This window comes from Rhipicephalus microplus, chromosome 8 (genome assembly GCF_043290135.1).
Source record: "Rhipicephalus microplus isolate Deutch F79 chromosome 8, USDA_Rmic, whole genome shotgun sequence".
Taxonomy (NCBI): domain Eukaryota; kingdom Metazoa; phylum Arthropoda; class Arachnida; order Ixodida; family Ixodidae; genus Rhipicephalus; species Rhipicephalus microplus.
The window spans coordinates 10,906,774-10,926,296 of NC_134707.1; the positions used below are offsets into that span (position 1 = coordinate 10,906,774).

General features: G+C 45.4%; 1 protein-coding gene across 1 annotated transcript in view; it reads left to right on the forward strand.

The window, feature by feature from the left end:
* The window catches only part of Myo81F (unconventional myosin 81F), a 131,969-nt gene that overhangs the window by 82,053 nt on the left and 30,393 nt on the right, over positions 1 to 19,523 (forward strand). The window contains exons 19-33 of the mRNA XM_075871023.1: positions 2,345 to 2,585; positions 3,771 to 3,980; positions 4,231 to 4,319; positions 4,997 to 5,285; positions 6,625 to 6,849; positions 7,398 to 7,532; positions 8,261 to 8,419; positions 10,226 to 10,296; positions 12,184 to 12,373; positions 13,200 to 13,300; positions 13,812 to 13,902; positions 14,895 to 15,015; positions 16,180 to 16,457; positions 17,720 to 17,853; positions 18,639 to 18,835. Coding sequence (XP_075727138.1) covers positions 2,345 to 2,585; positions 3,771 to 3,980; positions 4,231 to 4,319; positions 4,997 to 5,285; positions 6,625 to 6,849; positions 7,398 to 7,532; positions 8,261 to 8,419; positions 10,226 to 10,296; positions 12,184 to 12,373; positions 13,200 to 13,300; positions 13,812 to 13,902; positions 14,895 to 15,015; positions 16,180 to 16,457; positions 17,720 to 17,853; positions 18,639 to 18,835 — 2,531 coding nt within the window. The remainder of the gene's footprint in view (positions 1 to 2,344; positions 2,586 to 3,770; positions 3,981 to 4,230; positions 4,320 to 4,996; positions 5,286 to 6,624; positions 6,850 to 7,397; positions 7,533 to 8,260; positions 8,420 to 10,225; positions 10,297 to 12,183; positions 12,374 to 13,199; positions 13,301 to 13,811; positions 13,903 to 14,894; positions 15,016 to 16,179; positions 16,458 to 17,719; positions 17,854 to 18,638; positions 18,836 to 19,523) is intronic.

The following is a 19,523-nucleotide window of genomic DNA, read 5'->3' on the forward strand; positions in this document are numbered from 1 at the left end:
CTTGATCCCTACGTGGATCTAGTCCATCCCTTACTGGGACCGCATGGGTCGCGTAAGCCATAGGCCACCTAGTACTCGGACCACATGGGCCAGAGTACCAGGTGATATGTAGTTGGTCCCGTTCAATCTCCTACTGGGCCCAATCGCAAATAACTTGGAACTCAGTTGGCATGGAGACAACTCACAAGAGCCTTAGGCCCCTAAGTGGGACCAATCGCACACCACCTGGTACTCTCACAGGGCTATACTCGAACCATCTATGCCTCAACTGGAACCGGTTGGTGTCAGCAGAGGTCATTTGATACCTGCATAGCTCGTCTCGGCTCTCACGTCCTACCCACCGGAAGCAGTTGGAAAGCAGTTAATCTGCTTTCCAACTGCAGTTAATCCAAAGCAGTTAATCCAAAGCAGTTAATCTGCTTTGGTTGGTAGCCAGTTAATCTCGGGCTGGGATATGATGGGACCAGTTGGTTCTAGTTCATCACTATACTCCATAACAACTTGTTTTCGATGAGGAACACTGGGAGTTAGTTTAAAATTATGGGCATTGGGAAAGGCTTTCATCTTGCAGAGGATATAAAATAAAAATCACGAAGAAAAATCTTGATTACTTTTTATACATGTACATAATAAGTGAGAGTGTGTTGTATTAGCAAAATTACCGTTGTCGAGAACTGACTTTCGCAGAATTGTGGCTCTTGCTGAGAGCATTATTTTTGTGCATTTCTAGACGAAAAATTGTGTAAATATGTGGAATTCAGTAGCTTATAAGGACTTCTCAGGTGTTTGGGACGTAGCTTGTGTTATTTCTTGCTTGTTCCACTGATAAGGGCTGCCAGGAGAGGAATCTTGCGAGTTCTCGAGCTAGCTGATACATAATTTTTGGTTAAGTATGACGTTACAACACAGCATTGATTATATGGTATTATAAACACAGCGATACCTCAGCCGCATATCTGGGGATGCACCTTGAATTATTTCAATTGTTGGACTCTGCTAGAATTGGCAGTTTCATGCAGTAAAAAAAGGTCTTGCTATACATGTGGACAGCCTAATGAGTGTTTTGACGAGATTCTTGTGCATTATTTTTCTGCCAATAGTGTGCAAACGAGGCAGGAATATGGGTAAGTAGGCGGGAACATGTTCAGATATACAGCACGTACCTGCATGCGCTGAAATCCCACACCTGCAGCGTTAGAGTAGTTTGCTTCCCACACCCATGTGCATGTAGCAGTGCACTCACCCCGTCACCCACTTCTTGCTTGAAAGGTGCGAACATATTACAGCAAAGTCGTGTTTGGAAGATCCACAATGGAAAACTTTGGCTTGTCCAGTACCGTGGCACGTGCAATGGCGCTTGCTCACTGCGCAGTTGCTGGACGCTGACAACGGTATCTAGAGACAAGTTCCCTAATTACTATGCCGTGCACATACTTTACTGTGTTCCACTAGTGTTGTTGATGTATAAAGATTCAGAAAGGCAATGCCTGCACAGTTATGCCACGACCAGAAATTTACATAATTAGAAAAACTAAGTACATTTAAGTGGCGTGTGCTGCCACTTCTATAGTGGACAACCGACTAATCAACCAACATTCCTTCCTTCTCATCACGCTCTTGCTATGGTTCCCTTTTCACCCAAGCCTTGCTTTGAGCATGCTGCGCCCAGTAGAATTCACTGTCGCCCCCAACACTCCTCTTCCTTGCTGCAGTCATCTTGACGTTTTCGCTACGCTCTACTGTTTTGTTTCCATGGGTAATGGGAACAACAAGGAAGGAGCATTGCGCAGTGAAAGCCAAGAGTCGCTGGTTCACATTTAGCATTTTCTATCGCCGCGCCGTCTGGTCAACTGTGACACGCCATCTGGCCAACTGTGATCGGCTGTAGATAAGAGGTGCTATTCTGGAAATTGTCGAATTCTGCCACTGGTAAACTACGATTAGCCGAGAGTGCTGCTGTGACCCCTCATTGGCTCAAAATAACATCATCAGAAAATCTTGACAATGTGGGGAATAGGACAGTGTTCTCGGATGCTATTCAAAACACTGGTTTTGCTTTATTGTCAAATTTCATAACGACGGCATTTTAATCTAATCAGGGGTGTAGCAGCAGCCGCTTGGCCAACCAGATAGATAGATAGAAAAGATAGATAAATGCTTGGCACATTTAATACACAAAGGGTAAAGGAGAAGCTGGCATCGCAAATAGTGTTCTTGCGAAGGCTGCAGCCACATGGCATAATGTCTTCCTTCCTGTAGTGTCATTTGCTTCCTCCACATTTGTGAATTCTCTCGAAACTTGAGCTAAAACGATGCCTCGGGGATCCACGACGCAATTCTGCAGTGCCGCCCAGGAAGAGCTGGCCGCCATTTCCAACCTGGTGGAGAAGAACATGCTGCGGCGGGGGGCTGACTCATCGTCGTCTCAGCCCCGTCATCATCAGCAACAGACTGAATGCGTCGACCTGGACGAAATGTTCTCCTTCCTCAGTGAGGTGCACGATCCACATGCGCAGACGCAGGAGTACATCACGGGCATCTCGCAAGAGGTCGACAACATCCTTCAGGAGGCTGAGGCCCACGAGGTACGCCAAACGCGAACTTCATTTCTTAAAGACGAGATTAAGAATCTGCCTTTTTGATTTTTCTGTCCTGACCCCTGCCGTGTTGGTAAAGGGGCTGAGCTTCATGGGGTGATGAGGGGAAACCGGGCTTGCCAGAACAAATGCCTCCGAGATTGAAGAACATACTACACCGTTCGCGTGGGAAGGGTGGGAATGTACCCTTCCCACGAAGAAAAGGGTACATTTGTCGTGACACAGTGAGAAAAATCTATTATAAGTGACTCGATCCATCTGCACTACTTATTTATTTCCTACAATAACCTCCTCTAAAATAACTATTCTTTAGAAAGTTGATGAGCACTAAAATGCGTAAGGATTGAGGATAGGAGGCTCTGCCACATTGGAAGTTCTCGTGTCAGCTGGTGGCTGTGGAATCGCAAGTTTCGATGAAGTTGGCTAGGTCCATAAAGTACTTGCATGCACGCGCACATGTGGTGTTGGGGCGCTGTTAAAGAACTACAGCATATTTTAAAAAAACCATAAAAGACAGTACTTAGCTAGTCTTAACGCGATTGATTGAGCCACAAAATGTTTCGAATTCGAGAACATTTTTGAATAACAGTGACATCGCAGTGATTTACTGGTTGCGAGGTCGACTCAAGTTCGATTGAAGTTTTGGCTTTCAATTGTGTTCTTCTAAGAGCCAACACAATGCTATACGACCATCAAAAATAGACTTTAAAGCAAACTATCGTCTCTCCAAATTAGGTTTCTTTACCTGTAGTTTCTCTTATGTAAACACTGCGTAGTAGTCCATATCATCATCTGGGATGTGGAACGCCAACAAGTATATTATTCATGTCATTATATTTCACGAGACATGTGTCAGAATTCAGGCACAAAGAGACACTCCCTGGTTGCATCAAAACGAGAGACCTCACTTACTATTACAGTGCAGCTTTCCTGTCATGTTTATTCGGAATAAAAAATTTGGAGACCACAAAGTCTGATAGCTCCTCGAATTTCCCAGCAGTTTATGACTGTATGCCTTGAACTGAACAGTACATACTATTAACGGGTTCGAGAACAGGCCAGATATCTATAAATGCAAGGCTGCTCACAAAAGTGGTGGGGACATTTAGCTTTTTCTTGCATCTCTTTGTTTCTTTTAGAGCTTAATGTGCATTTGTATGCTCAACTTCACAGGCTTGCTCACTGGCATCCACCGATCTGTCGGTCTCGACTGGGGACCTGCAGCAAGGCGACGTCGCCGTCACTCCCAGTCCCATCGTGTCTCCCTCGCCCCCACCTCCTCCATCGCCCAGCTTCGTCCAGGAGCGCAGACCTCCCAGCCTGCCCCAGTCACCGAGCGTGCCCAATGAACTCAACGGTCCTTGCACAACGCTTCCTCCAGAGGTCAGTGGAGGCTGAGTGTAATCACACGTTCGCAATAGGCAGAATTTTTTCTGAACGCACGATGTAGGGAAAATATGCAGAGTGCGGAGCTTTGTCCTGTGCACGTCGACAGCTGTTCAGATCTCGAAAGTTGGTTTGTCGTTAGCCAGGCTGGGGACTCACACGCATCTCTACACTGCTTAATCAATTGAGCTAGCTTGCTTAAAATAACAAAATAAAACTGACGGTCATTTTCCGTTTTTCATTTCAGGAACCTCCCGTCCGGCTAAGACATCCAAACAACGATAGAAGACGATTGACAAACAACGTGGATGCCGATGACGCCGACAGAGAACTCAGGTAGGTTTCTCCTCAACCTGTCTGTACCACAAACTTGTTTAGATCTGAGCTGTGTTAGTTGCACTCAATTGAACGAGTTTGATAAGGGAATGGCATGCATAGAATAGTTGAACTCAGTGGGGTTTTAAAGACACAGACAGAGAGACAGACAGATAGATGGATGGATGGACGGACGAATGGGTAGTTGGATGGGTAGATGGATAGATAGATGGACGGGTGAATGGGTAGATGGATGGATAGATGGACGGACGAACAAGTAGATGGATGGATAGACAAGTGGGCGGATGGGCGGACGCATAAATGGATGGATAGACAGGTGGGCGGATGGGCGGACGGGTAGATGGATATATATGTGGGTGGATGGGTGGACGGGTAGATGAATATATATGTGGATGGATGGGCGGACGGTTAGATGGATATATATGTGGATGGATGGGCGGATGGTTAGATGGATAGTAGATAGTGAAACGGAATAAACAGTCGTTTGCCCGTTGGCGGCCAGTTTGTGCCCATTTCTGGGAGAAAGAAAGGTTGAATCGTCACAGGGAAGTCCAAGGGTATGGTTTGCGTGGGGTTTCAATGTCTGGCGTTACGAGTGCTTTCCTAGTTTATCTCTTCATTTTTCTTTGTCGGACTTCTACGTCACAACATACGTGGCATCATCAATCTCGTTTCAGGCGTCGCCAGCGCGTGGAGAAGCAGCTGATTGCTATGGAAGAAGCGGATGGGGAGGCCGAGACGGAGCACCACGACATGATCGAGTTTGCGGAGCGGCACTTCAACGCCCACTTGCGCGACTTCGGCAGCGGCCCGGTGATACGCACGCTGTCCCGCCGCCGCAAGTCGTCTGGTGAGGTGCTGCCTAAGTACGAGATGGTCACCTACAGCCGCAACAGCGCCATCCCGACATCCCACCTGCACCTCTACGACCCGGAGAATGTGGCCATAGCCTGTTCTATATTCAAGGTACAGTGGCCCTCATTCGCACTGCTTGCTGTGTAGAGTATAGGGAGTTTCGTGGCAGTCGTTAATGGTACTGCAGCTTCCAGTGGGTGGTTGGGTGGGTAGGTGTAAAATTTAAATGTTGTCTGGCAAGATGCACGTTAGTGCACAGTGGGCGACTCCCACATCAGGACCGCCAGACCAGGCCTGTCAGTCAGTCCCTCATTGATTTACACTATCATAGTCATGGAGCGTTAGTGGTGTCACCTTGCCATTCTTAATAGTGCTACAAAGGTGGAGCATGCACCCATCCAATAATAGATTAAATCAGTAAAACATGGTCGCTTCATTTTTGTTGTAATATGTTGTAAGTCACGTTAATACCCGTGCCTTCTGCATTTTTTCTAATTACCATGATCCATTTTATTGCGATAGCAATTATATGGACACTCTCGGCTGGACTTTGGCACCAGTGTCGGCGTTGCCGTGACTCACCGTATATGTATACCTATCTATATATATGAAGATGCAAGAAAGAAAAAAGTCCAGAAAAAGACTCCGATACGTGGAATCGAACTTCAGTTTTCTGTATCGTGAGTTTGACGTGTTAACCACTGAGCCACCGAGGAGCACATCCTTCAACGCTCAAACAACAGGCTATTTATATCTACCACTTACTGCTGCTGACGGGCATCTCGGAGGGAATTATCGTGTTTTTCAGCATCACCAGCAATATTGTGCAATGAGCACGCATTGCCACATCACACGGCAGCACGCACTCTCTCCCTCTACGCATACTTTGCCCCGCTCAGAGGAGGGGGCGATGCTCCCTCGCACGCCCTTATCTCGTGGTGGCGGAATCGTACGTCTTGGCTGGCCTCGGGCTTTACCTGGAACGATTCTGTTGTAGTTCGTGGGCGCACAAAGATCACTGCAATCATCGCAGTCTCCGTTGGCAAAAAGTGCATGCATTTCAGGCACAGCAAAGTAACAACCGAGACACTTATTCGCATGCAAATGTACTTGTGAGTACGTTTCATGCAGAATTAGTGTATGAGAAAGGCGGGACACGTTGCGATCTGCTTTTCATTCTGAGAGTGACTTTCCAATTTGTTGCTATCGCGTTCATTGCTTCGCCTTTGAGGCACAGGTGTGACTTCTTTTTTCTGGATACCCATTGTAGGATTTTCCAAGCGAAATTCGTCGTCGCGGTGTTGTTCTGAATAAAGACAGGACATCAGCACGTCATTTAAATCAAGATGCATCGCTTACTAAGGGAAGAAAGGAACGAATAATGTCTGTCTCCGTTTGTACATGTGTAGCGTCCTGCATTCTTAGGAGTGGTTCTTATAACTGGTTACAGGACCTGACCAAGTACCTGCGTGCTGATGGGAAGCCCGAGGGCGATGTGCACACCATCCAGACTATAATTGGCTACGGCATCGAGCGCGAAGAGCTTCGTGACGAGATCCTGGTGCAGCTGGTGCGCCAGTCGACCAACAACCCAAGTCACGAGGCCACCGTTCGGGCGTGGTTGCTCATCGCGCTCAGCGTGGTCTCCTTCAGGCCTTCGAAGGCCTTCTCGAAGGTGAGCAACTCAACCGTCACTCAGATGCCTGGACTGTGCTGGTTGTAGCGTCAAACAGATGACTAGGGTTTCTAGTGCACCTGATCGCGTTGCCATAATAACTATAGGTACCATTTAACCATTTCAGCCTAACGACAGCCATTCACATTCTCAAGCTTGTCATGTTGTTAATTAAAAAAGAATACATTCATCAGGATCGCTAAAGGCGAAAATCCTCATGTGCTGTTCGGGTGTCCATGTGCAGCTTTACATGGATTCTATTTCTTCATCTTGAGAGAATTGTTGGTGTTTCTTTATCGCTCAAATCACGAGTACGACAAAAATGTACACCATAGCTTGCAGTTCACGCCAAGGTGTATGACAGCATGCCGTTTTATGATGATGCACTTTTGTTTTTGTTTTCTCCGAATAGAAATACACAGCGTCAGACAACGTCAAATTTGAATACCGCATAAAGTCCTGCTTTCGCAGGAAAGAAACTTATAGCTATGGTCATTGCTGAAGTCGAGTTTTTTTTTTTTTTTTTTTGCTCTTTTTACATCTTTCAGTACCTCTACTCCTACCTGAAGAAGAGCGTTATGGAAGATTCCGAGATCGCTGCCTACGCTCAGTACTGCCTTGAAAACTTAAGTACGGCGAATGCCACCAATCGGAAGATGCCGCCGTCGACTCTTGAGATAAATGTGAGTGTTCGGATCCTTTCATTGCTTATGCAGTAAACATTCATGCATCTCAGCTCAACACAGTGTCCGTGTTTCTGGGCTTGCAGATGCATTCGTTACTAAATGCAAAAAACCGCCCACAAAAATCATATGTGCTTTAACAAGTGACTTGACACAGTGCATAAAAGAGAGATTTTGAATCTATTTTCTTTGTTTAACACAGTCATGCTAAAAACCAGCAAATAATCAATGATTGTTGTCATTTACTTTTCTTGTACTGTGTTCTGTTCGCGCTGGCCATCGGGAGTATTTTTCAGTGTGCCCAGTTTGCTTCCTTATTTCTAGTGCATAAAGCTATCAATCTAGCGGATAACCACGTAGGTCGCAGAAGCTGCTACAGACTTGAACACTTATTTGAGGTTGTCTATGCAAACAAGGCCGGCGTATAGATTTTTCAGAAATTTCGCATCCCGCAATTTTTTACTGGAGGGTGTAAATTTGGCATCGTTGATGCTTTATGCCAGGAAGAATAGGTATTATTGTTCCTATATATTTTTTATTATTGACTAATTAGTCAAATAATTAGTCAACAGAAATTTTGTTGATACCAAAACAGCATTACGAGTGGTCTTTAGCCGTGCGCATTATAGCAGTTTTTCTTTTTTTTTTCATTAAGCTTGGGCAATGTTAACTTTAACACTTCACAATTGAAACGACGTAAAGATTTATCCGGTCTTATGTTGGTGCAGGCCGTTCGACTGCGAGAAAACCTTGTGTGCCGCTTCTACTTCATGGATGGCCGGACCAAGGCCATCGACATCCACCCGTCCATCACGGCCGAGGACGCCATCAAGACGCTGGCCACCAAGATCGGGCTGCGCTCGCTCGAGGGCTGGGCGCTCTACGAGGTACGTCCGATGGCATGGCCTTTGAGATTCTCTAGTTCGCACTTGAGTCATGGCCTTCTGATGGCGGGCGCACATCTTTATTTTCAAAGGCCCGTAAGTTCTAGAGCACTTTACGAATGAAGCATGATTGAGTTATGACCTTCGTGACGGCAGGCAAACGCCTTTATTCTCAGAGTCCCGTAATTCGTAGAAAACTTTGCCAATAGAGCATTAAGGGCGACCCCGCAATACGTCCTTGCATGTGGTGCAGTAGTGACGTATTGAATGACGTGTATGTTCATTTCTTGTTGCGCTCAAAGGCATGCTTGAAATCTACACTCATGCGAGAATCTGTAACTGTTCTAAAATCATCATTTGATTATGTAACAGCTTAACTGCTGCAAACAAAAGCATTTAGGAAGTGTTTCAAAGCAATCTGATACTGAGATATGCACAAAGGTGTTAAGCAGTGATCATTTGTTTTCATTGAAAAGGTGAATACTTGAGCTCATTTAAGCATTGGTCTTTCGCAGGGCTGTGGACAGAAATTTTTTAGGGGATGCACCTCCTTCACGTCGGGAAAGGGGGGGGGGGGTACACCTTTTAAATGGCGCTTTTCACTCTGTATGCCATAGCGAACAAAAATTTCGTGAGGGGGGAGGGCACGGATTTGGTGTGCCACCTTCTGGCTATGCACTGGCTTTTCAATTTCATTATTTTGTGTGCTCTATTATGGGGACTGTTGGCATACTGTGGCTTGGCTCCTTTGCGCCTGTTACTGCATGAAAGTGGGCATGACTCCCGATCATACGATGTTGCGGATAAACATGTGATATGCAATCTTCCTTCACGCATTGTATGTGACTTAACGAAAGGACTCAATATCGTTGCCGTAAACCTCATTTCCTATGTCCACTATATGTATATAGCTGTTATAGTTCGACGTAATGTGTCGTGACCCAAAGATTATCGTCATCATGAACGTGAGTGTGCCACAGAAACTGAGTAACAGACGGGTGGTATACAAGAGGATGGTGAGAGAAAGATAAAAGATAGCCACAGAAAGAAAGAGATAAAAAGAATGAGAAATAGAGAAAATCTCGGGCAAAAAAATTTCTCGCAAGGTGGCAGGATTCGAACCCGCGTACCCATAATCGCATGGCAAGCGTCTTGAATTGCAGGCATGCTGACAGAACATACCGTAGCCTTGTGTGGTATCGTATAGCAAGGTGGTAGCGTAAGTAGACTTGCTGTGCTTGCAGACGAAAAAACCAAGAGACAGCAAAGAGTGAATATGTGAGGGGGAGGAGAAAGAAAAGGGCGAGGGAAAGTGAAGCGTAACATATATGGAATGACAGAGAGAAATAGAGATAAAGAATGCGGGAAGTTTGCACTCACTTGCACAAAGCTCGGCGCAGAGAATATAGTCGATTCCCAATGGAAGCCTAGTAACAACATAACAAAATTGAACTACAACGCAGCAAAACCTAGCAAGAACCAGTTACAATACAGCAGCAACCAGTGTTAGTCCTCAGGACCTAAGGATTGACCAGCTTGGCTGGGCCAAGCTTTGTGTGACTTAGTACAAGCTTTTTTTTTTCTTAGCATTATTTGCCACCTTCATTCTGTCCTACATCATCCCGTTTCCCAGTGGCATGTTACATGAAGCGGAGACTAGGTCAATTACTCATGTAATGCCTCCTTAACAACAATAGCCATCTCGATGAATAATGAAGGAGAAAGAAGAAAGATTAGATATGCTTCGCCGTGCTACAATTATGCTGTACAGGAAAGTTGCCTCAACGTGTCACTTCTTTTTTTTTGCAGTGCACACCTGATCATGAACACGTCATCAAGGGGTTCGAATACCTCGCAGACATTATCTACCAATGGGAAACGTAAGTGTCGCGCAGGTTACATAGCTTGTGCACGTAGACTGCTGACGTATGCGGGATGTAGACAAGTCTGACAACAAGCGAATAAAACGGTCTCTTAACGTGGGAGCCATCTTCTTAAAGGCATGCATGAGGTGCCATGCTGCACCAATGATTTGCCACGTACGGCAACAATCCAGGAGATTGAGAGAGGCACTTCTTTCTCATGCACCCAGGCACAGCCCTAGAATATCTCCACTCAGCTGCAGTTTGTATGTACTTCTATGAGATACTGTTCGGGAGATACCGCCTTCCTTTTTTTTTCTCTCGTCTCTTCTCTCAGTTAGGCCTGACGCCGGACAACGTTAGACTAAGAGGAGCTTCGCCCCTAAAACCTGCACATAATGACCGTGATAAAAAAGGGACCACCAGAATTAGCGGGATGCCATCTAGCAAAAAAAAATTGTGTGACTACGAGTAAGAATCAAGCCAGTGAATTACATTCTAGGTTTGCATGTACCCCATAAAGTGGATGAGGAGACGGCTGCCATCTTATCTCAAAGTGTAAGTAACTCTTGGTTATGCTAGCTCAAGGGTAAACCATGAGACAGCTTAAAGCTCTCACACAAAGTACACCGTACTCTAAATTGTCATGCATTTGTTCTAAACACAATCCTAAGATTGGAGGTTCGGTACTGCCACCAAAAGTTGTCTAATCTTTATGCCCACATCATTTTCTTCACATCTTGATCACAATTACTACAATGCACTCAAAACAGTAAAATTAATGTTCCTTATACCTTCATTAGCTTCATCATCTGCTGGTTTTTAGGAGCAAGGTTCTTTAAGACCGGACCCCACGTATCCGTCACAGCGTGTCAGCGCGAGGCTTTTTGATGTGGCACCGCACCCTCTCCTTATAGAAAGAGTGGGCACGTGACTTCGCAAAGCCGCACGCTCTCTCTCTCCATATGGGAGAGGGCTTGATGCCGCGTCAAAAAGATGTGCACCGACGCGCTGCAACAGGTATGTTTGGTCAGGCGTTTAGGCTCTAACGATGTCAGTTGGCGCAGTCATTGTAGCTTCCCGTTGGACCGAAACACAGGTGTTACATGGAGCATTCATAGTGCCCATATAGGTTCAAAATAGGCTGTACCCATCCCGTCTGACCACTGTACATCGGTCCATTCGTCCATATGTCTGTGCATCTGTCCATCCGTCCATGCATCTGTCTGTTCGTCTGTCTGTGTGTCTGTCTGTCCATCCATCTGTGCATCTGTCCGTACATCCATGCATCTGTCTGTCCATCTGTCCGTGTGTCCATCTGTTCATCCATCTGTGCATCCGTTTGTCCATTCATCTATGCACCTGTCTGTCCATTCATCCGTGTGTCCGTCCGTTTATCTATCCGGCTATGCATCTATCTGCCCGTTCGTCCGTCCATGTGTGTCTGTACATTCGTACATGTGTCCGTCTGTCCATTCATCTGTGCATTCGTTCATCCATCTGTCTATGAGCCTGTCTGTCCATTTGTCCATGTGTCCGTCCACCCGTCTATGCATCTGTCCATCTGTCCCTGTGTCCATCCATCCGTCCATTCGTCTGTGCATCCATTCGTCTGTCCGTCTGTGTCTGTCCGTCCATCTGTACACCCATCACTTTGTAAATTCCAGTGTTTGTTCAGGGAATGCCTCTGCCCACTAAGATGGGGTCAGTAAGAATGGAACGGTATCCCTCCCTGCATGACTGGACACGCTGAGCACAGAGATGTAGCTATGCAAGCAAAGTCAGAGATGTAGCTATGCAAGTCAAAGGGTCTCTCTGAAGAGAGTGCTACCCACGTGGCTCATCGATGCATAAAGATTGCGTACTTGAATATCTGTATGACTTTCTTTTCCTCTACCGTAACAGGTGCCGTCGTACGTCGGCAACGTTGACCAAGTACACGACAATCTCGAAGAAGGGCCCCACGAAGGCCCTCGGGGGAGGCGAGTGCCGCTTCGTTTTCCGCAAGCGACTCTTCAAGGCGGTGCGCGAGATCCCCCAGGATCCTGTCGAAGTGAGCCTACTGTACGCACAGGCGGTTCATGACGTCGTCAAGGTAAATACGTCACAAAGGGTCGTTTTTATTGTCACATTAAAAAAATAAATAGTACACATTTTCTTATCAGTGATGTACTCTTTCTCTTCACTCGCAACTACTTCTCCAAAAGCTCCAATAGTATTGATGGAAACGCAGAAAATATAGTTCCTGAAACACAGCTATTGCTTGGCTATTGGTAATGGTCACAATTATTGAAGTACTTTGCGACCTAGGGTCACTTCTTTAGGGTGCCTTAAAAGTTGCTATTTGAGTCTCCGCTCTTGCAGAAAAAGATGTAATCTTTGCCACTACTCATCCTCAGTGGATGTCTTAATTTCTTTATTTATTGATTATTCTGGACATTATAGCAAATGTTAATCATCATCTTGCTGACAGCTCAATTTAAACATCATTTTCTTAAGTGTTCAAAAAAGCATGTGATTAAATTCATAAAGCTCATTATGTCAACTGTTCTGACATAAACCGGGAATTTCACATCCTCCTATTGGCTTAGCAATAGAGCTTGATAATAGAGCTTAGCTCCTATTGGCTTAGCAATAGAGCTTGAGCAATAGAGCTTAGCAATAGAGCTTAGCAATAGAGCTTGATGAACTAGCTGGAATCTATCATTGACGAGTTACAACTTACCCGGCTCGGCATTTTTTGTTTACTTTTGTACAATACGAAACTTTAGACTTGGGAAATGACTATGCTTTTTTTTTTTACTATGTAAAGTGTTATTTGACATTTACAGCTTGACACATTCATTTTGGGTGTTTGATATCAGAGGCACGTTGATCCCTCAAAATGCTGAGGCTTCCCGCACGCGCACTTATTGTTTCAGGCGGACAGTTTCCCTGTGGTGGAGAGAGTAGCTCTGCAGCTGGCTGGCCTGCAAGCTCAGGTCTCTGTTGGTGAGCCATCAGAAATCGAGGAGCTTGACAGGTAAGCCCTGTTTGTTTATTCATATTACAACTACCATCATTAGCGACAGTGGCAGTCTTGGATGTAACAGTCAATAGTGTATGACGGAAGCTCGTCCATTCATGTTGACACATAGTTAGAGGAAAGGGGTAAAAACACCGGCAGCATTAAGGTAGCCTTCCTTATAAAAAACATTGAATATATTGTAGCAGTAGCAGTAAAATAGCATTAGAATCAACAGGATCGTGTCACTCTTCATTCATTTGACTTATAGACTAGGGGGCGAAGTGAGGGGCTGGGGGTTAATAAGTGCAATTCGTCTGATACTTGTGGAAAAACATATGCTTTCTGGCGTTTCATGAGAAGTAGAAAAAAATTGCAGTGCCTACTTTCTTTGTCCCGTCATAATGTCAGTATTTATTGTTTTTACTGGATGCCTTATTTTGACATTTTTGTCCCTGTCTGAGACAAAAACGGGCAAAGCTAATTTCGGGATGTCATTTCGAGCACGTATGCATCCTTGACGTTTCAGGTATCGGGACGTGGAAAGCTACATCGCTGAGCGCATCAGGGACACGCGTCCCGAGAACGAGTGGATCCAGGCTCTGTGTACCGCCCATAGAGTGAGCCTTACTGTCTTCTTACTGTGTCTAAATACAGATATATCGCGTGTTTTAATTGTGTTCATAGATCGGCAATCTCAGTCATGAGTCGGCTCACTCAGACTCAGATCGAGCCGCGAGTCTGAGTCTGAGCGAGTCTGGTGGAGTAATGTTTCAGTGAGTTTGAGTCCGAGTGAGTCCAGCTCAGAAAAAGTTTAGCGAGTCTGAGTCCGAGTGAGTCCAAAGTGAAAAATATATTTCATGAGGGAGTTTGAGTAAGCGGGACAGTTTTGGCCGACCTATGCAAAGCTTAACGCCTATCAACACCTTCTTGAACAAGTAGTTTTGTGTTGGAAAATTAGTTACAGATAACTTCTCAGATAATGTGCTAAACCAATAGTTTAATTTCACTACCGATACTGTTGTATTCATGTAACGATAGCTCACTAAATCTATTTTGCTTAAGTCACAACATGTTATATCAGTAGTTTTATTCATAGGCGTACCCCAATGTATAATTTCTTTGTCTACGTATAATTTACTGATTTATTTATCTGGCGTATCATCACTTTGATACGCCCCAAATACACCAACATGCATTTCATGTAGCAAATAATGCCTTGTCAAGAGATACATTTACTCATAAAATATTAAGTCCACATTATTTGTTCTGGCAATTACTCATATCAACCAGTAATAAACAAAACAAAAAGAAAGTACGAGACAATAGCCTTTCTACTAGTGAAAGTTTCTTGGAAAACAAGCATAGCATTATTAAATATAAGACGAAAATAGAAAATGAATTCAAATTAAGTATTCGTAACCCGACAGCACTTGTGTAATCTTCATTGAAATTTCCTGCATGCAGATATTATTGACAAGCTAGAGGTCGTTACTATTCATTTCATGATAAATTCATCATGAACTATTACATTTGGAGCCCAGAAAACAAAACTATGTGTTTTCGACAACAGCAAGTAATCATTCCTGTGACCCTTCCTTCTCTCCCTTAGACGTACGGAAGTGGAAAGTCCGAACTGGTGTGCAAGGTGTGGTACCTGTCCATCGTCATGCAGTATCCGCTCTACGGAACCGCCTTGTTCCCAGTCACATGCCGCGGCTACCTCACCTACGGTGCGCTCTTCCACCATTTCTTTTTTTTTTTGTCAGTACAGTATCCTAACTTGGGAGCTGAAACATTGTCGAAAGTGCAATTTTAAAAGAAAACACGGGTGAACGCTCCGTCATAGGAATCGGTATGGCATGAAAGTGAAACATGCCCTCACAGAAGTGGTTCAATGTTTATTGTAGGTTAATATGAAAGAGCTTGAGCAATGTCTATTGATGTTTGCCAACTATAGCACTGTTTAACGTGAAAGGAGTGTTGGATATAAAAGGTCTATTTGCAAAGCTTCTAGAGCATGCGGCGTATTTGGTAACATGGCTGACTTATGTTGTCGCAGACCGAAAGGCCGTAGGTTTGACTTCCATTTATGGAACTCTTTCTTCTTTGCTTCTTGATTACGCGCATATTTTCCATGTTATTTCCGTGATGGCAATACTCCACTGAGGTCATGGTGGATCCGGGCATAAAACACTTTCGTGTTGAAAATAATTATAGCCCTTCCTACATCAGAAAAATTCGGCAAGTGCCAGGGGCGTTGGCAGAAATTTCTTTCGGAGAGAGCACCACCTTGATTTCAAATAGGACTCAGGGAGCCAGATGTGACTGAGTGTGATGTTGGGCTCTGTGTATTATGGCAAAAAAAACCGAAAAAAATGTGGGAAGGGAGCTTGCACGAGCTTGATGTGCCACCTCCTGACTACGCCGTTGCAAGCGGCGTCTGTGAGCCTGACCTGCCACTTTTCTTTAATTTTCTTTGTATTTATCTCAATATATGCAATGCTCCCTTTCAACTTATTCTTTGTCCGTGCCTGGAACTGGACCCTCACCCATGTGCTTAGAAGCCCAGAAATTCTGTTGATACCCGCAACAATGACGTTCATGCGTTATTAAACAGTGAAATGCAAATCAAAGCCAACAACGTAATGTCGCAACATGAAACGGCAAATGACCTTGATAAAAGATTACGTTGTCAGATATGGCTGATCGCTGACAAGCCCACAATGAAAAAAGCATCAGTAATGGGAAAACGACATGTTATCCCCAAATATTATGTGGGAAGGTAAGATTAGGCAGTTTGCGGAGATAACAAGGGAGCAGCAAGCACAGGACTGGGTTGATTGGCAAGACACGGGACATGGTCAGGCTGATGATGATGACGATGATATGCCCAGACCACCAGTTGCTGCTCGGTGTGAGCTGCGAAGGCGTGCTCCTGGTGAACGCGGACAGCAAAGCCATCCTGAATGCGTACCGCTACTCGGACCTCGAGTCCGTGCTGGTCAATGAGGAGGACCGCCTGGTCACCGTCACGCTGTCCAAGAGCGTGCCAGACCTGCACAAATGCTACCTGTTCGAGACGCCCCAGCACCAGGAGGTGGCCTCGTTGGTGGCCAGCTACTGGCCGCCGCTGGCCGCCCGCATGAAGCCGTCGTACGAACTCAGCGTCAAGGTGAGTCCCACTTGTGCACTTGAGATATTATTCTTGAACAGAATGGCGCAGGGATCATTCTCACAGAAAAGTCAGCCCAGTTTAATAATTTATGTTGTTTTAAATGCGAATTTGCTGCGGTATCACTCAATCTAAAGACGCTTCTGAATACTCCTGCATTTCCACACAGAACTTGTAGAGCTATGCGCAGCACCAGCAATGTAATGATGGCAGTGGTGGCATAACGATGTCTGCGACTCAGCGACAAATTGTTGTTGCCATGAAAACGGTACGCCACTTAGTGAAGGAATATTCAAAAGGAATGCACCGTCCTCCTTGTACACCTTGCGCCAAGGCCCTGCGATGGGACGCAGAAAATAGTGCTCTTTTAGATGCGGAGCATCTTATACTCGCGCCTTGTAGTGCGCCGTCCGCACCGCTTCTCAAACATTCGACAGCTGACGCGCGCGCATGCGCCGTCGCGCCGTCGCCCACTCTTCCACCATCTGTGCATCCCTTCCTCCTCTACACACCGCGCGCGCTTCACTCCTCCACCATCTGTGCACCCTTCCTCCTCTACACACCGCGTTCGACATCTACAATTCTCCTGATTCTCCAGTGGACGCGCATGTGGCGTCGCGCTTCGAGAACATTCAACAGCTGACAGTGCATGCGCCGTCGTGCTGTATATATACTCAAGGTCGGCGCTCGCTCGCTCAGTTGCCGCTCGTCGGTTGGTTTGTACGGCGCGTCGACGTCCAAGGTCGCGGTGAAATGAATTCCAACGAATCCACAAACACAATGATCGACGTCCCTTCGACCAGCGCCGCCCTTTCGCATACGTGTGTACGTGTTCACTCATTTAACACCCCCTCCTACAACCACGTTAACCAATTTAGCCATCGACCCAAGTAAGTCACAATTTAACACCCCATTTCACAACCACGTTAACCAATTTAGCCATCGACCCAAGTAAGTCGCACTTTAACACCCCGTTAACCAATTATATGGTCCGCATCCTCCTCAGTGTTCCCCCGAGGGAAGCTGCGGGCAATTTTTTTTGTATTCTTTTTTTTTATCACAACTAATATATTTCTCTCTTGCGCCATCCACCTTGCATGCGTGTGCTTGCAGCCTGTATCGTTTGCCCATGCCTATATCGTCAAATGTCGTTACTGGTGTCTCCAGCAATATAGAGTACTTCGAAGCTTTTGCTAGGATCTCGATAGTTCCTGCAACGTTTGCTTTTACCCTTCTCTATTTTTGGTGATTGTGCCTTACAGGGCCGCTTGGCTTTCGAAGACCGGGTGAAGCTTCACCAGGAAGTGATGAACTGTCGACGCACCCTGGTGGACAGCGGGCTGCTCAACAAGCCTGAGGTGGCCACGCTCGGACTTTTCAGGAGCACCCTGAGGAGGTAATCTGACAATCCACCCGTCTCACTGTCACCGCCAGCAGAGGGGGCCAATTACAGGACAATCACAAAGCAATGCAAGAAAAAACAATAACGAGCTGGTTGGCTCGTGCTATCATCCTTCCAGCCAGTTATACCAAGGGAGGTGACTGACTGGCATGACCTGGCAGACCTCTTCATAATATATATAGATAACTCTAGCGAGAAATAAACAAAGAAGGGGAAACTTAAGGATTAATTTTTTTTATTAGAGACGGTCATATTGAGAACTAACAGGCAATGACAGACAATGATGCCAAGTAAAGTATAGGGGATGTTATTGGAAGTAATTGTAGTGTAAATGTGAAGAAAAAAAAGCGGACGAAAAAATAAAAAGATAACTTGCCGCATTATAACAACCTGCCATTGACAAGTTATATTTCCGTCCACTTTTCTTTCAACACATTTGCATTACAATTACTGCTAATACAATCCCCTATACTTTTCTTGGCATCATTGTCTGTTAGTTCTCAGTAATACTGTGTCTAGGGTGAATAGGTTTTTTTTATTTTCTTCTTCCTTTTCTCAAAGGTAGCGCAGTGTGCCAATTATTACAGATTTTTTGAGCCGTTAGAATGTGATACTTCCTAAAACACGGGCAAGTCACAGTTCAAAGAATTACCCGTTTTGAAGCATTATCAGTTTAGCAACTTGGACTTGCTGTAATTGGTCCACCAGACTTACATCTCAATTGTATGCGAGCTTTTTTTTTGCTTCGGAAGCCCCTGTACACACTTTGAACCGTGCAGGTTCAACCGGAATCGCTTAGACAAGCTCCGCCAGGAGTACAGCTCGGAGGGGTACAAGTCGTACCAGCACACCTACTGGGCCTTCGGCAAGACACCAATCACTCAGAGCTTCCTGGTCATGGCTGAACCGCAGGTGGAGACCACGGCCATCAAAGTCTACACCTCCATACTCATTTTCTCCGGCCTTCTCGAAGAAGGTGAGTAGCGTGGCTCCCTTTTTTTTCTTCGCTGTGTAGTTGTTGCAGTTTGAGATAAGGTTATATCCAGTAACCGTAGAAAACTCGATCCAGCTGTGCAAAGAAAACTGGAAGCATAGCATATTGATCTGTAGTATAGTAGGGCAAGGAGAAAGGGAAAGGAAGTGAGGGTGAAAAGGATCAATGTGAGTTTAACAATGAAAAGAACAAGCGGAGGAGGTAAATGATAGAGTAACCTTGTACAGTACACTATAGTATACTATACATGTTGTATACTATATGTACTTGTATTGCACACTATAGAGGGTAAAGTGAAGTCCCAAGCAATAATTGGTTTTCGGGAAAAGGTCGGCGAGAGGTCTGTGACTGACTGCGAAGTGGTTGGCCCGACCTTGAAAACCAACGTAGCGCCGGTCTTGGGGACTGACATTGGCCTCACGCCGGCCCGACCGCGTTTGCCGACGAGCCTGAGTGCAAGCCGCATGCGGCTTAGCAATGACACGACTTTGCATAAGCGTCGATTTACTGACAACTGTAGGTCGACTGCCAATGTTCCTTGCTCTGCTTTTTTTTTTATTTTGTGCACATGACATTGGCTCAGTGCACATGTACGACGAAATTAAATGCCTCTAAAGTCTGCTCTTGTTAGCGTGTAAGTATGTAGCACACAATAAAAGAAAGACAAGTG